This window comes from Staurois parvus, unplaced genomic scaffold, assembly GCF_062004578.1.
Source record: "Staurois parvus isolate SC_StPar_1 unplaced genomic scaffold, SC_StPar_1.0 ptg000082l, whole genome shotgun sequence".
Taxonomy (NCBI): Eukaryota; Metazoa; Chordata; class Amphibia; order Anura; family Ranidae; genus Staurois; species Staurois parvus.
Window position 1 is genome coordinate 3,090,493 of NW_028317878.1, and position 18,013 is coordinate 3,108,505.

The 18,013-nt window shown below is 44.0% G+C and overlaps 1 protein-coding gene and 1 long non-coding RNA gene across 2 annotated transcripts in view; one reads left to right on the forward strand and one right to left on the reverse strand.

The window, feature by feature from the left end:
• The window catches only part of LOC149468601 (uncharacterized), a 28,117-nt gene extending 27,518 nt beyond the window's left edge, over positions 1 to 599 (reverse strand). The window contains exon 1 of the long non-coding RNA XR_016311671.1: positions 449 to 599. This is a non-coding gene — a long non-coding RNA (uncharacterized LOC149468601). The remainder of the gene's footprint in view (positions 1 to 448) is intronic.
• Positions 600 to 697: 98 nt separating this feature from the next.
• HIBADH (3-hydroxyisobutyrate dehydrogenase) overlaps positions 698 to 18,013 on the forward strand; it is a 164,916-nt gene continuing 147,600 nt past the window's right edge. Inside the window, exon 1 of the mRNA XM_089669890.1 lies at positions 698 to 857. Within this exon, the coding sequence (XP_089526016.1) occupies positions 785 to 857 (73 nt within the window). The 5' untranslated portion in view covers positions 698 to 784. The remainder of the gene's footprint in view (positions 858 to 18,013) is intronic.

An 18,013-nucleotide genomic window follows, 5' to 3' on the forward strand; every position in this document is an offset into this window, starting at 1 on the left:
TTCGCTGAAGTGCAACGCTCAATACTTAATCCAAGATGAATACTTTATCCATGATGATAGTTGCCAATGCTACACCTGGCTGGGCAAGTGCAAGGCAGTAAAGAAAAAAAAAAAAACGTTGCTCAAGCTGCATTTTTTTTTCACTGCAAATGTGCACAAATGCATGTGAATACACAAAAAAGCATGCAAACACACTGCAGAAAACCAAGTAAAAAAAAAAGAAGAAAGTGACCGCACAAGACAAACGCAAATAGAAACATGCATGTCAGCTTCATGCAAACGCACATCAATAGCATCCAAACGCTCAAAAAACTGCACAGTTGAAGCGCAGTTCTGGCGTGAATGGGCCCTAAAAGGATTTGTCTCCAGCTGCAGTACAACATCAAACCCAGCAAGCCTTATCAAAACATAGAATCATATGGAGATGTATGAATGGCAGGATACCAACCAGCTCTGCAGCAACGACAGTATTTCTCTTTCACTGTCCCTTTTTTTACTATAATCAATGTAGACAATATATAAAACCAACGCAGCGTCCTGGCCAATCACGGAACATCTTCTTCCAGTCTCAGCCAATAGAGCGCAGCAAGCAGCTGGGAAGATCCTCAGTCATTCTGCAGCCAGAGGCGTGTGGGGGGCGTGATGATATGCTATCCGTTCATTGGCCGTGCTACATCAATCTTGCCAGTTATTGGTTAGGTGGGCTGTCAGTCGCCTGGCACCTGTACGTCACGGAGGGCGTCTAAACAAGGATCCTAGAAGTGGAGGTCAGCAGGGAGGAAGCATGGCAGCTCTGTTAAGGAGGTCTTGCAGTGCTTTGCACAGCTCTGTCAGCAGGCATGCACGCTTTGCAGTGGGTAAGCCTCAGCCTGTGCAGGCTCATTGTATTATTACTGGAGTCACCTGGTCACTCGGTGTACATATGAACTCAGTGTGCTCACAGTGAACGTGTATTGGAGAGGAAACTGACATTTCTGAGCAATAACATGTCTGGTGTGTCAGACCTCCTCGCCTGGCATTCTATTACTGCCATATGTAACCAGCTGGTGTATTATTATTGTGTGTTTATCATTGTGAGCTTTGTTATGATACATAAAGTTTGCATAGTGGAAATGACACGATGGGGGGGAATGTAGCACCTTGTAGTCAGTGGATGATGTGTAGGGAGATAGATATGTTATTCATTACCATTCATTAAGACATTAAAGCTGAACTCCGGGGAAAGGAAGCATGCTCAGTCACAGTAGGGATGCCCCTGCCCTGCAAGGGTTAAATGTTTGTTTAGGTCTGGGGAGCCCCTAAGAAGCAGCTTTACTTGCGTGATCCTCAGCTTCCTCCAGGCTGTCCAACCAGTCCCCACAGCCTCTTCCATGTATCGGTGGTCACAGGTCCCCTGACATCATCAAGTCCAATGCAGAGTCCATAGCCCTACATTGGATGCGTGATCCTCAGCTTCCTCCAGGCTGTACAACCGGTCCCCACAGCCTCTTCCATGCATCGGCAGTCACAGGTTTCCTGACATCAAGTCCAATGCAGAGTCCGTAGCCCTACATTGGATGCCAAAAGACTGTCCACTGCTGGAGTGTAGGGGAGTACAGAGGAGCACCAGCTGATGGGCAAGTGGAGGATCAGATAGGCAAAACTGCTTTTTGTTTTTTTTTTTGTGCCCCCACACCTAAATGAGCATTTAAAGTGATATTAAAGCTTTGTTTTTTTTTTTAAATAAACATGTCATGTTTATCCGTTCTGTGAAATGGTTTTGCACATAGCAGCCCCGATTCTCTTCTTCTCAGGTCCCTCGCCGGCTCTCCTGGCTCCTTCCCCTTGACCAGTGCTCCCAATAGCCACTTTCCCACTGCTGTGTCTCAGCCAATGAGGCGAGAGAGAGACCTGGGACAGCCAAGGTTCCCGTACACATCGCTAGATCATTAGGGGGGCTGTGTGGGAGCAGAACACAGGTTTTTTTTACCTTCATGCATTCTATGTAAAACCTTATTCTCCTTATTAAAAAAACAAACAAGTTCTACTTACCTGCTGTGTGCAGTGGTTTTGCACAGATCGGCCCGATTCCCCACCATGCTCCTGGCTCCTCCTGCCTTCCAAGTGCCTCCATAGCAAGCCACTTGCTAAGGGGCACTCGTAAATCTTCAATCCTGAGCTGCGCTCTGTGTGTCCATTGACACACGTAGTGCTGCTCAGTCCTGCCCCCACTCTCTTGTCACTGGATTTGATTGACAGCAACAGGAGCCAATGGCTTCTGCTGCTCTCACTGAGTCCAGTTAGGAGGGAGAGAGCAGCGCCGCTTCTCTCGGGCGCAGCACTGGCTTGGGCTCAGATAAGTATTTAGGGTGAGCTGTACGTAAAAGGTTTTTTTTATGTTAATCCATTAAGGTAAAAAAAACCTTCAGACTTTACAACCACTTTAAAGTAGAACTAAGGGCAATACTATTTTTTTTCATTTTGGATGGAGTAAGGAAGGGTTATAAGCCCTGTAAGGTTTATATTTTGTCACTTGTGACCCATTCTGGAGATTTCCCTTTACTTCCCATAGCCGAAACAGGAAGTGAGAGAAAATGCCTCTAAAGTGGGGGTATTCCTGGCTGTCACCAGAGCGAATGTCCCCATTGGAAGATATTCGCACTGTTCCTGGTCTGGGGATAACCCAAAATGTGGGATTTTCTTTTGCTTTTGCTATTGGGGATAATAATAAATAGGTCGAATCAAGAGAGTGAATCTCCCTAATGGGGAAGCAAACAGCAAAACAAAAACTGAAAGACGTTCCAATCACTCTTTACTCTGTCCAAAACGAAAAAAAAAAGTTTTGCCAATAGTTATACTTTAACCCTTGCAGAGCAGGGACAGCCCCACTGCAATGGAGGATTTTCCCTTTCTCCCAGACATTGGCTTGAAAGCCTATGTTCACCTTTTAAAAAAAAAAAAAAAAAAAAAAATCCTATGCGGTCAAGGGGCCCCAGTAGATATTTAAAATCTGTGCAGCTTTGTAAAATGATCATTAATTATATTGTTTTACCTGTTGGCCATTTGGGTCCCCGCTGTTTCAACCTTTTCCCCCAGACATGGTGCATATATGCAGCCTCTCGGCGGGTGGGTTTTAATGCATATACAGTTGTGGCCAAAATTATTCAACCCCCACTGAAATTGAGTGTTTTGGCCAGTTTGACATTGCTTTTGATCATTCAGTCATCTTGCTTACATTTACATTAAAGAGGCACTTGTAGGTCAGACAAATATAACATAACAGTTATAATGAAATAACCACAAATGTCTTTTCTGTGCTCACAGCATTATCAGTTTTATTCAACCCCCAAGTGACATTCAATCTTAGTACTTAGTACAGCATCCTTTTACAGTTATAACAGCTTTTAAACGTGAAGCATAGCTTGACACAAGTGTCTTGCAGCGATCTACGGGTATCTTCGCCCATTCTTCATGGGCAAAGGCCTCCAGTTCAGTCACATTCTTAGGCTTGCGCACTGCAACTGCTTTCTTTAAGTCCCACCAGAGGTTCTCAATCGGATTTAAGTCTGGTGACTGCGATGGCCACTCCAAAATGTTCCAGCCTTTCCTCTGCAACCATGCTCTAGTGGACTTGGAGGTATGCTTGGGATCATTGTCCTGTTGAAAGGTCCAACGTCTCCCAAGCCTCAGGTGTGTGACGGACTGCATCACGTTTCCATCCAATATCTCCTGGTACTGAAGAGAATTCATGGTACCTTGCACACGCTGAAGCTTCCCTGTACCTGCAGAAGCAAAACAGCCCCAAAGCATGATTGACCCTCCACCATGCTTCACAGTAGGCAAGGTGTTCTTTTCATCATAGGCCTTGTTCTTCCTCCTCCAAACATAGCGTTGATCCATGGGCCCAAACAGTTCTAATTTTGTTTCATCAGTCCACAGAACACTATCCCACAACTTTTGTGGTTTGTCCACATGGCTTTTGGCATACTGCAGTCGACTCTTCTTATTCTTTGGAGACAGCAAGGGGGTACGCCTGGGAGTTCTGGCACAGAGGCCTTCATTACGCAGTGTGCGTCTTATTGTCTGGGCTGAAACTTCTGTACCCACATCTGACAAATCTTTTCTCAGTTCCTCAGCAGTCACACGGGGACTTCTCTCCACTCTACGCTTCAGGTAGCGCACAGCAGTCGAAGTCAGCATCTTCTTTCTGCCACGACCAGGTAGCGTTTCAACAGTGCCCTTTGCCTTGAATTTGCGAATGATGCTTCCTAAGGTGTCTCTTGGTATGTTTAACATCTTTGCAATCTTCTTATAGCCATTGCCCTTCCTGTGAAGAGAAATCACCTCTTCTCTTGTCTTCCTGGACCATTCTCTTGCCTTCACCATGTTTGTAACCACACCAGTAAATGTCTAGAAGGAGCTGAGTATCACAGTCATTTTAAAGCTGCCTAATTGGTGCTTATTATGCTTGATTGCTGCTCGGTGACATCCACAGGTGTTTTCAATACCTGATGGAAAGCACCTGTATGAACCTCTGTTCTTCAGAGTGGTAGTCTTTAAGGGGTTGAATAATTGTGGCAATGAAGAAACCACATAAGAACCATTTACTACTGTATTACATAAACAATTGATGTCATTTTAGTTGCATTTGGGTAGTTACAACGTCCTTGTAGGATTTGATTCTGAATACAATTCCAAATGTACACTATAGTCCCTAAACCCCTTTACAGCATTGGGGGTTGAATAATTTTGGCCACAACTGTATGCGTCCATTGGTAAACAATGAAGTGTGCTGAGAGCACGCTCACTGTGCATCCCAGCACAGCAACGAACATGTAAAGAAAAGCTCTCAATGCATACTTGCGATTGGGAGCTTTCAAACATGTGACTGCTGTGACAGCCAATCACAGCAGTCACAGGACTGGAATGCCTGCCTCTGCCTCCCAAAATTTTGATCCCGTTAAAGGGCCGTGAGGTGGCAGTGGGATGGGGTTTTTTCTCTGATTCACACGTACCTTCGCATATTCGCTTCCATTTCCTCATTGCTGGCCTAGGTAAGGTTGACGTAGCTTTCAGTCCACTTTAAAGAGGACCCCCCACCCTCACACAGAAATGGCAGTAATATATAATGCATTGCACATAAACTAGTACACTTACTATGTCATGTGGTCTTTCCTTCTTGAGGTTGCCTATTCATACTGCCTCTGTGCACCTTGTCTCACACATGTGCTGTACGGCATTACACTCCTCTCTTGCGATCTCCGTTTTTTTTCTTGTTTTTTTTAACAGCAAATTAGTGATATTTAAGTTTTTTTTTTTTGTTTTTTTATGCGAAACAACTAACAAACTGTCATACTTACCTGCTCTGTGCAGTGATTTTGCACAGAGCCGCCCCGATCATCCTCTTCTTGGGTCCCTCCCCCCTGCTGAGTGCCCCCATAAGTTGTGCGTGTTCGCTGCTGAGCCCCGCTCTGTGTGTCTTTTGACATACAGAGTGTAGATCAGCTCCGCCCCCTTTCGCTCCTCAATGGCTCCTGCTGCTGTCAATGAGGAGGGGGGAGAGCCACTGCTCTCATGCACATTGCTGGAACTGGATTGGGCTCAGGTAAGTACTGGTAGGAAGGGGGAGGATTCTTACTGCGGGTTTTTTTTATCTTCATGCATAGAATGCATGAAGGTAAAAAACCTTCAGCCTTTACAACCACTTTAACCGCCTCCCACCCGCCATATAAGGAAATGTAAATGTTCTTTTTTTTTTTGGTTAAAATAATAAATCTGTTCTATGCAGTCGCATTGCACAGATCGGTCCCTTTTCTCCTCTTCTGGGGTCCCCCACCAGCATTGTCAGCTCCTCCTCCCTTCTGTGTACCTGCATAACAACCCACCTGCTATGGGGGCACTCCTGCAAGATCAATCCCCAGCCTAGCTGTGTGCTTCTATAGATAAGCACAGTGTGGCTCAGCCCCACTCCTGCTGCCTCCTCACAGGATTTGATTGACTGCAGCAGGAGCCCATGGCTCCCATTGCTGTCTCTGAGATCTATGAGATGAGAGAGTTGCCCTGAATCGAGATGGGACTCATGTAATTGTTTAGGGGGGGGCTGATCATGGAAGGTTGTTTACCTTAATGCTGGTTCACACCACAAAATTTCTGTGTTCCAGATGAGTTTCTGCATGCGTGTTTTGCAGTGTTCCAGATGCTTCCCATTCAAAAAAAATGCAGCATTTTCTACTTTTGAATGCAATGGTGCATTGGTGTGGACTAGGACTATTGGAATAAATCGAAGACACTGTGCATGCATTCCTGATGCAGAATAAAAGTGCATTGGCCTGCATCTGGTGTGAACCAGACCCTAAAGTGTTACTAAACCCAGGACCCTGCATTCACTATATCTGGCCTCCCACAGTACACAGAACATGGAAATGCAATTCTTTTAGTAAATGTAAACTGCTAAATACATTTTCTCATCAGCAGTATAAGCAGTCTTGTGACTTCTATCAGTGTCCAGCTGAGCACTGATTCATTTTGTAGGAGTTTTCATTCTGCTCTTACTGTCCTATGAGGCTGCTTGACCCTCTGTCTGGATAGTGTTGATTGGCCCTGTGCTGATCACCTGCACCCGCAAAGAAGAAAAAAAACCTCTCTAGCCATACACACCAAACTGAGCATGTGCAGAGTGCTTGTTAGAGCGCTATACTATCCTCAGATGTATTGGGGATAGTAGAAGGGGAGGATCAGAGAAGACATGATCAAACAGCATTTTTACACAATGCTGAGGATTAGACCCTTAGGTTCCACAGTGAGTATAACAAGAATGCTTTACTGCATATACAGACTGATTTTACTGTTATGGATTTAGTAACACTTTAATGCAGAGAATGGATTAAGGATAAAACCTTATGTCTTTACAACCACGTTAATGACATATGGCACATGACATCATGCGCTTCATGTCACGCATACTAAGCGTATGGACGTTGCCTTCCCAGGGAGCATCTGTGCAGCTGACGCTATGTCACTAGTGCCTTCAGGGGAACCTGGGGAAAAAGGTAAGTAAATGGAAAAACTTTTTTTTTTTAATCAGAGTTAGAGGATTTCACATCAGCATGCAATAATGCATGCTGAAATTAAATTTAGGAAAAAGTGGTAAAAGTGCACTTTTAATAAACCTTCCACAAATGCTGTACCTTGGCAAAAGTAGGAAAACTTCAGCCCTCCAGCTGTTGCAAAACTACAAGTCCCATCATGCCTCTGCCTCTGCGGGTCACTTGTGGCTGTCAGTCTTGCAGTGCTTCATGGGACCTATATGTCTGTAGCAGCTGGAGAGTGGATTTTTACCTACCCCTGTGTTTCTAGCTTCAGAGCAAAATCCTTGTAGGAGCCTATATTTCTGTGTTGAAATATTTAGATATCAGACTTGGCAGCAGCAGCCAATGTTTCTGCAAATTTTCAAACATTTAGCCTGTTGCATGTATTTGGTGATCATAGAAACTGCCCTGAGAATAATAGTGGCCCCCTACCTGTAGCATAGCACCGATAGGAATGTTTCCTTTTAAAAGAGAAGTCAAAATTATTTTTCTTCTGTAAGTGGGGAATGTTTAAATCCACTGTTTTATTTCTGTCTGTCACCTTGGCAGAGTGATCCTTTTCACTTGCGTCACTATGGGGGTGCGGACTGTACCCAGATGACATCAGCCAGAGGGGTGACACCAGGGTTGCTAACCATCCGTAAATTTATGAACAGTCCAAAAAATTCAACCCGTTTATGGACTGTCCATAAATGTCTGTTACAGACAGCAGCCGTCTGTTAAAAAAAAAAAAAAAAAAAATGTCCACAGATTACTTTGGAACTGTGCATGTGCAGCAACAAAGCCGACTAGGCTCCAACTTGATCAACCATGCATAGTGAGTCAGCGACATCATTGCACCTGCTGCCATGTTTGAATGAACGGCAGCACGGCAGTCCTGTTCACGATTTCTGGCTATCTCTTGTATCATGTTTGCGGGGGAGAATAGAGGGGGTTCGCCATGTTTTTCTGTACCTGGTGACACCAACCCCAGTGATGCCACTGGTCCACAGCCATTTTGAATGAAACCAGTTAAGATGGAATAGTTGAGCTGCCATTGGCGACTTACTTTTAACAACTTTGCTAAAGCCGAATGAAGACTACAACACGGTTGTCCGTTTCTGGGAGAGCGTCTACTGATGTCCATTTCTGGGAGGGCGTCTATTGATTTCCTCCCAGAACCGCGCACCTGGCTCTCTTGATCACTGTGTCCTTCAGATCACAAATTGTGGTAGAGGGCCAATCACAATGACCCTTTACCACATCATCAACTGTGTCCAATGACAGCTGATCCCGATGGAAACACACTTGCCGATTAGTGGCAGTACTTTCCTCACACTGTCACAGCCTGAGGAAAGTACTGCCGATAACCAGCAAGTGTGAAAGGGGCCATCTACACTGATAATCAGGGCACTGATTATCAGTGCAGCCCCAACAGTGCCCACCAGTGCTGCCTATCAATGCCAATCAGTGTCCAACAGTGCTGCCTATCGGAGCCCACATCAGTGACGGACAAAAATTACCTGTTTGCAAAATTGCAAAATTGCAAAATCTTAATGACAGAGGCTGAGAGAAACTTTTATTTATTGCTAAACAAATTAAAAAAAAAAAAACACCCAGTGGTGATTAAATACCGCTAAAGGAAAGCTCTATTTGTGTGAAAAAAATGATTAAAAATTCATATGGGTACAGTGTTGCATGACCGTGCAATTGTCATTCAAAGTGTGCTGAAAGTGAAAGTCCTTCTTAATCACTGCCTGCTATTACTTTTATTGACCTTCCGATTTGGCTGACCCTGTATGATCATGGTTTCGTTTTATTTCTGACTTAGGTGCTGTGCCCCACCCATCTGTCAACCCTCCGTCCATTGAAAGTGCCCCTACTGGCCACCAAAAGTCCTCTTTGGACAGTGGTACTATGTGTGGGGCTTATCTCAGAGGAAAGCTCTTAGCCCCAAAGCAGGAAATGTCATAACTAAAGCTGTGCATAGATGTGCGAAAACAATTTCCTGATCCAGCCATTTTTTGCTGGATTGAGTTAGTCTGTGTGGTGGTCATAACCATCAGCTGACCAACTACCCTTGGAAGGAACAAACATCTTGGCACCCTCTGTATGTTTTTTAGTGATTTCAGAATAAAAAGGGCATACAGGTTGTTTTCCTGGCACCTAAGGTTATTAATTGGCTGGTGTTGCCTGCTGCATCAATTGCCATTTACTTCTCAACATATTAATTGACTGACATGTTTTCTTTAATGCTATTTGATTTTTCTAGCAATGACGGGGATCATTTAACTTGAGGAGAAGTCAACTTTACCTGTTAGATTCTTTCCTTTTTATCTACTACATGATCTCTGCTCCCTGCATGCCTCTCTAGAAGTATTTCAAGGGCATTGGGAAGGTGAATGTGACCATATTAGTGTAGTTGTAACAACACAGTCGAGAACTCTACATGATACTAGAGGTAAATTTTCAAGACAAGTATTTGGAAGTTCATCGCGTTTGTCTTGGTCTTAGCGGAACATCTTTTGGGGGTCTACTCCCTTCTTCGTAGTCTGAGCTGTACAGATTTTAGAGGTTTATCCCCTTCTTGGTCTAAACCTTACAGCATTTAGAGGTCTACCCCCTTTTTCTTGGTCCAAGAAAGGGCCAGACCTCTGCAAGCATGTCCCGTAAATGAATTTGAAGTGCAAATTAAAATGGTGTAAAAATAGAAACCAGGCAATCTTTACAGCAGTAATATATTTGTAGTCAAATTGACTTTATCCTATTATGTTTAATTAGTTTTACCTTTTCTTAAGCCTTTAATGCTTTTAGTGGCATTCAGACACTTGGCAGAACATTTGTTCTCTAAACCTTTTTTGTCTTTTAAATTAATGTAGCACAGTATAAGCCAGATTAACAACATCAACAAATCAGACGGGAAATGGACCACTAAACAAATCAAAAGGTTTTGTTTGGCTAATTTGCTGGCTAACCTTTCTTACAAAACTGTGAATTCAGACTTGCCACTTGTACTCGTGAATGTTTTTGCCCAGTTGGCTATGATATGGTTTGTTTTCCTTTTTATTTACCTGTTCAGCGTACAATGAATGGAACATGGTGCTTACTGAGTGAGGTAGCCTAAAATGATCTTTGTACTAAACCTCCCATATTTCATGGGGCCGTCTTGATATGAGGTTGCCTATGAGTGTGAGGGTTTTTTTTTTTTTTTTTTCAGATAATTGAAGTAAACCTGAGAAGAGAATAATATGTAGGCTGTCATTGTTGACTTTTCATTCTAAAAAGCTAGCTGTTGGCTGTCATTCTGACCCAGTGTCCTAAATGGTTTCTGTATCGCTGACCCAGAAAATATATGCAGGTCAGGTGTTCTAAATGTACTTGCATTCCTGCTCTGGGGCAGCAACTCTGAATTTACTGAAGCCAGAAAGAGAGGAGCAATTAGACGTGTGTTTCATTTTCGGAGATTGGGATTTATATGAATCCCAAATGGTTTCGAATGGCAGCGAATCTGAAAAAATGTTTTAACGAAATTAACAAATGCATTTGTTTCATTTGGATGATGTTACATTATGTGACAGTAGTTCGGTCCCATGGGGATAAATTCAGTTTTCAAATTTGTTCGATAATTGACTCTCTTTTAATGAATGGATCCGAATTTCAATGAACATACGAAACGAATGCTGACGATATGAAACTAATTCTGAAAATTAATAGGTTCAACATAAGGAATATGACAAAACAAAATTTATTCAATGAATGAATGCATCCAAAAAAAATGGTGAAATAGAAGCAACTTGCATTTCCCATGAAAACGCCTCTTGAAAATGTTACCTGTAGGCCACATTTGCAATATTTTCTTTTCAGGGTGATTTATCCATCAGAAGATCAAATTCAAGATTTAATGAGGGACACTTCCTTCTATAACGTGGCTACACTGCAAGGTCTCGCCTATGGCACCAGCATAGCCATGCGATTGATCATGTGAGGTGCTGAAAAAAAAAGTGCTTATGGCAGTTTTTTTTTTTTTTTGGTACATACCATCACAACATGGTGGGGGGATCTGGCCATTTTTTGCTTTGCCTTGAGGAGGGACTGCGTTGGGCAGGATTGCCCAGCCCTGTGCCACTGCACCTGCTGTGAATGGGACCGAAGGGTGTATCTAAAGGGATATTAACTTTTATTGAGGCATGTTTACTACTACTTTTCAGCTTCCTAGGACAGGCCATAGATTATGCAATTTTCTTTACTTCCACCACGGGTGGAAATCCTTCCCGTGGCGCTGTTGTGTCCCGCCAGCGGGGAGCCTTTCCTGTCAGCAGAACACAATGATTAGTTTGCTGGCTATAGCCGGCGGCACTAATTGTTCAGGAAAATCCGACATGCTGGTTGTACACAAGCCGATTGATTAGATCAACTTGTGTACAATCATTGTGCCCATACATGCACTGAAATTCCTCTGATTTCAGTCCTGTGTGGCTGGCTTAAGTCACCTGCTTACTGCACTAATCAACAACATAACCTCTGTCCATTCAGCAGGAAGGTGACCCAGGCAGGGAATTTAAGAACAAGAGAGATGTGCACGTGACAATTCTTCATGGAAATATACAACCGATGTATGGCACTTCCATCATGGGATTACATGTAAGAAGTAATTGATTTTTGAGAGAATTTATCTGGAAAGAAATTTGTGAGCTGTCATTTATACCCAATCTTAAAATACTGGGCAGCTAGCGTTTTCAGATGGAGGTCGGTATTGGCAGGTTACCTATTTATCCAATGACAGATTATATTTAATACAGTACCATATTTTTCCCATCTGAAAAAAATGTTCAAAAAGCCAATTACAAAAGCATTTTCTTGTTACTGAAACTAAAATGCATTAATTACACCACTAAATGTGCATTCTGCCAGCTTACTGGACAGTGGCATGAAACTGTGCACTATTTGGAGAGCTCTAATTTTTTAAATATATGGCTTCTTAAATGTGGTCTAATCTTCATCTGGACTCACAGTCTACATTAAGGCTCCATGCACACTAGCGTTTTTTAGCGGTTTTTTTTTTCCCCCTTCTCTGCTCCTAGAAACTAAATTGTGTTATCCTATGTGTCTATGCACGCTATTTTAAGCTAGTAGCAATTTTCAAATTTTTTTTTGTAGAGTTTTTGCTAACACTCCTAAACTCTATTAAAATGCTCCTACCAGCTTTTTTTGCCTACATGTACTGTAAAAATACTAATAAAATGCTATTACTCCTAAACTGCTACTAAATAACACTATTTCCAGCGTTATTTATCTAACTTTTTTTAGCTTAAAAAAAAACCAAAACACAGTGGTGTGCATGGAGCCTAAACAGATAAACTTGAACAAATTGATTAAAATAACGCTGTAACGGCCCAAAAACAAAGTATTATAGTAACATTTCTGTGTGCCCCCCACATCTTCTTTGTCTACAGCAGAGCAGTTTTTTTTTTTTTTTTTAAAAACCCTCCACAAAAACAAAAATAATCTAATAGCTATAGAAATAAAATAAATAAATATATAGAATATATATATATATATATATATATATATATAACCTGAAGATTGCTGTGATATATCGGCCTCCTGGATCCATACCCCGCTTCCTGGATGACTTTTCCTCCTGGCTACCCTTCTTCCTCTCCTCTGAGCTACCCACCATCATTCTTGGAGATTTCAACATCCCTGTCAACCTTGACAACCCAGACACAGCCTGTCTCCTCCACTTAACCTCCTCCTTTGCACTTGCACAGTGCATACAATCCACCACCCACTCCAACGGTAATATCCTTGATCTCGTCTTCTCCAACCGCTGCGCTCCCCACAACCTCACTAACACCCCCTTCTCTCTCTCTGACCACAACCTGATCACCTTCTCTATCTCCTCGTCCTCCAACGCCTACCCCTCCAAATGTCACACTACTACCAGCCGTAACCTCCGCAACCTTAACCCTGCCCCCCTCCACTCTGCAGCTGATCAACTCCACGACCGCATCCTCCCCCTGTCCTGCCCCGACTTGGCTATGACTGCCTACAACAACGCGCTGTCAGCAGCCCTTGACTCACTAGCGCCTTTAACCACACGCAACATCAGACTCCGATCGCTCCAGCCCTGGCAGACTGATCACACCAAAACCCTCAAACGACGCAGTTGTGCCCTGGAGCGACTATGGCGCAATACAAAATCCCAACAAGCTTTCACCTGCTACAAATCTGCCTTCCGCACCTACACCTCCTCCCTCCACGCAGCCAAACAAGCCTACTTCCTGACCCTCATCAAGGCCCTCTCCTCCAATCCTCGCCGACTCTTCTCCACCTTCAACTCTCTACTCTCTCCACCCCCACCTCCACCCAGCACCTCACTCACCGCCCTTGAGATTGCCAATCACTTCAAAAACAAGATTGACACAATTCGCAAGGACATTGCCGCAACTCACACCCCCTCTCAACCCGTCCCCTCTCACACAGCTACCCCCTCATCCCCCCTCCCCCTCAACATTACCCGCAGGGACTTCGTCACTGCTCAAACTCCCTCCAACCCTGTTCCCCCTCACTCAGCTACCCCCTCATCACCCTTCTCCCTCGGCCCCACCACTGCTCTGACCTCCACTCCCACCCCACCCTACATTCCTCATACTGAAGCTCCCCCAACACTCCACACCTTTGACCTTACTACCATCGAGGAAGTCTCCAAGATCCTCTCTGATGCCCGCCTCACCACCTGCCCCCTCGACCCTATCCCCTCACAATTCCTACGACCTCCCTCCCCCTCCATCCTACGCTCCCTCACCCACATCTTTAATCTCTCCCTCTCCTCCGGCACTTTCCCCTTCCCACTGAAGCATGCACACATCACCCCCATACTTAAAAAGTCCTCCCTGGACCCCAATGACCCGAACAACCTCAGACCCATCTCCCTGCTCCCACTTACATCTAAACTCCTCAAGCGCCTCGTCTACACCTGCCTATGCTCTCACCTCAACAACAACAACCTCCTCGATCCCCTACAGTCTGGCTTCCGCCCCCTACACTCCACCGAAACTGCCTTACTCAAACTCTCCAATGACCTTCTAACCGCCAAAGCTAATGGCCACTATTCAGTGCTCCTACTCCTTGACCTCTCTGCGGCCTTCGACACAGTTGACCACCCCCTCCTCCTCAAAATACTACACTCCCTCGGCCTCAGAGATTCTGCTCTCTCCTGGCTCTCATCCTACCTGTCACAACGCTCTTTCAGCGTTACCTATAATGCTACCACCTCCCCCTCACTCCCCCTCTCTGTTGGGGTCCCTCAAGGCTCTGTCCTTGGGCCCCTTCTCTTCTCCATCTACACCTCCTCCCTTGGCCAACTCATACACTCTCACGGCTTCAACTACCACCTCTATGCCGACGACACACAAATCTATCTCTCAACCCCCCACCTCACCCCCTCGGTCTCTGCCCAAATCACACACCTACTGAGCGACATATCAGATTGGATGTCGCTCCACTTCCTTAAACTGAATCTCTCCAAAACCGAGCTCCTTGTCTTCCCCCCAGCCCGAACCCCACCCCCCATTGACTTCTACATCACATCCAACAACGCCAATATCAAACCCGCTCTGCAGGCCAGAGTACTTGGTGTCATTCTGGACTCCAACCTATCCTTCCAGCCCCAAGTCCAATCTTTAACAAACTCGTGCAGACTCCACCTCCGCAACATCGCCAAAATCCGCACGTTCCTAACCCCAGAAACCACTAAGCAGCTCATCCACTCCCTCATCATATCACGACTCGACTACTGCAACTCCCTCCTCACTGGCCTGCCTCGCCGCTGGCTATCCCCGCTTCAGTCGATCCTGAATACGGCTGCCAGACTCATTCACCTTTCCAACTGCTCCATTTCCGCCACCCCCCTCTGCCAATCCCTCCACTGGCTTCCGATTGCGCAACGGATCAAATTTAAAATCCTAACACTGACGTACAAAGCTGTCCACCATACTGCCCCGAACTACATCACTGACCTAATATCCAAGTACCGCCCAGCACGCACACTCCGCTCCTCACAAGACCTCCTTCTCTCTAGTTCCCTGGTCTCCTCCTCCCATGCCCGCCTCCAGGACTTCTCCAGGGTGTCACCCATCCTCTGGAACTCCCTTCCCCAACCCATCAGATTATCACCTACTCTCCTCTCCTTTAGGTGCACCCTGAAAACCCATCTCTTCAGGGAAGCCTACCCCACCCCCTGCTAACTTGCTGACCTCCTCCACTCTTCCTACCACTCCATCCCCCACAGCTATCTCCTCCTGTACCACTATCCCATCCCTTCTAGATTGTAAGCTCGAAAGAGCAGGGCCCTCGATCCCCTCGTGTATTGTATTGTATTGGTATTGTTCTGTCACATGTTCTGTCCCCCTTTGTAATGTACAGCGCTGAGTGAACTATTGGCGCTTTATAAATACTGTATAATAATAATAATATCAACGGTATCTCTTTTTCCAGAGGTCCTCTGCAACATCGTGTGCTTTCTCTTCTCTTCCACAAGTGGTGGCGGTCAGTCCTTGCTGCTGTCACCATTTGGTGCTACTGATATTTTAATGTCTATTAATTTAGTGGAGTTTTAAGAGTGCGTCACTAACTTCAAAAATGCATATACAGTCAGGTCCATAAATATTGGGACATCGACACAATTCTAACATTTTTGGCTCTATACACCACCACAATGGATTTGAAATGAAACGAACAAGATGTGCTTTAACTGCAGACTGTCAGCTTTAATTTGAGGGTATTTACATCCAAATCAGGTGAACGGTGTAGGAATTACAACAGTTTGCATATGTGCCTCCCACTTGTTAAGGGACCAAAAGTAATGGGACAGAATAATCATAAATCAAACTTTCACTTTTTAATACTTGGTTGCAAAGCCTTTTGCAGTCAATTACAGCCTGAAGTCTGGAACGCATAGACATCACCAGACGCTGGGTTTCATCCCTGGTGATGCTCTGCCAGGCCTCTACTGCAACTGTCTTCAGTTCCTGCTTGTTCTTGGGGCATTTTCCCTTCAGTTTTGTCTTCAGCAAGTGAAATGCATGCTCAATCGGATTCAGGTTAGGTGATTGCCTTGGCCATTTTAAATCCATTGTGGTGGTGTATAGAGCCAAAAATATTAGAATTGTGTCGATGTCCCAATATTTATGGACCTGACTGTAGAACCACTACACAAAAAAAAAAAAAATATATATATATTTTTTTTAAATTTTTGGGCATTTTCTATTCCGTAAATGACAGCGATGTGGGGTTAATTCTTGCATCCACTAACATCAATGATTATTATAACGAACACTGATATTGGGGGTGGGGGGGCAATTTCTACTGTAGTCATGAGCACTGACTGTTTAAAACATCCTCTGCCTGCAGATCAGTCTACTTAGGAGTACTTTTGAGTCCATTTAACATTGTGCCATTTCCTACAGCCCTAGTGAAGGGAGATTGTGTGGCCCGTGAAATGCATTGGAAGTCCTTTTCCCTTCTTGTTGCAACCAGTTGATTAATAGATTTTGGACTCCTAAGGATTTTTCATTTGGTGTTACATATTACACTTGGATTTCTCAGCTCGGGGATCCCTGTCTTTGTGGGGAACTACTGAATACAAGCCAATTGGGCTCATGTAATGACTATGTCCAAAAAATCTGCGTCAAGTGTCATTATTTCTGTGGCCATATTGGGTCAATGTCAGCAGCATCCCTGCCCACTTGTTATGTGTGACTATGGGTTGGGGCAGAGAGGTGAGAAATTCCACTGCCGCAGCTGATGGGGCCATCAGCCTCCTGTCATGTGACAGTTTCTTGTAGCATCGGCATGAAACTTACAAGATTTCTGGTAGGATCAATAACTTTTTGTGCAAATCGAACAGACCTACTGTAACATGTTTTTAATGTTTTTTTTCCACAGACTAAATTGAGGCAAATAAGAGATTTATTGTTAGGATTTACATACACTTTATAGGACCAGCTCCTTGCTGTGTTTATTATGCGTGTCTATTTATTTCTGTTAATGTTTGTGTTATCAGCGTTATGGAAACATTTTAGGTCTTTGCATGTTCATCCCTTACCTCTGTACACAAATGCTGTACAAGACACATGGCCCTGAAGACATTTGCCTTTTGCAGTCACACATTCTTTTACCATCTCTCTAGCTCTGTTTGATGTGTGAAATGTGATTTAATGTGACAGTTGTTCATATTTGTGTTTGTGGGTTTTGAATACTTTATAGACATGTGTCGAAAGACTTGGACTGAAGGCAGTAGAGAACCTTTGCTGTGTTGATGTATGCAAGCCTTTGGCCTCATGCACACTGGAGGTTTTTCCTATCTCTCCTAGACACCTTTCCTCTTGTAAGCAGTGTTGTGATAGAAAAAATGCTTGACACTTGTAAACGCTTGAAATACATTTAGGTGAGTCAAGTGCTTGGGCGTTAATTAATTTTATTGGCCAGAATAATAATTTATTCTGGCCATTGAAGTGAATTAACACTCCAGGTAAATGGGCCAAGCATTAAGCATTTACACAGGTCAATTGTTTGTTTTTTTTATTTTTGTTTTTTGTTTTTTTTGCTTCTAAACGCCCCTGCCTCTCAACTCCTTTAAATGCCTATGTGTGCATGGACACATAGGCTAACATGCAGGGGTTCTAGTATATTATCCGCACCTATGGACCAGTGAATACAAAATTGTAGGTGCCTCCCACTCCTCTTATATCCTACAATGGATATAGATACCAAACTACAAACTTTTAGTGTGGCGCTACTCAATACTTTAAGATAAATTATAAAAATTGTGCTGTGAAATATAAATAAGTAAAACACTGTGGGCTATAATGTACTATAAAACACCTCCATAGTAAGTACATCCTCTTCAGACTTAAAATATATATGTGCATTACATTACAAGTGCATTCTTCTCAAAATTGATA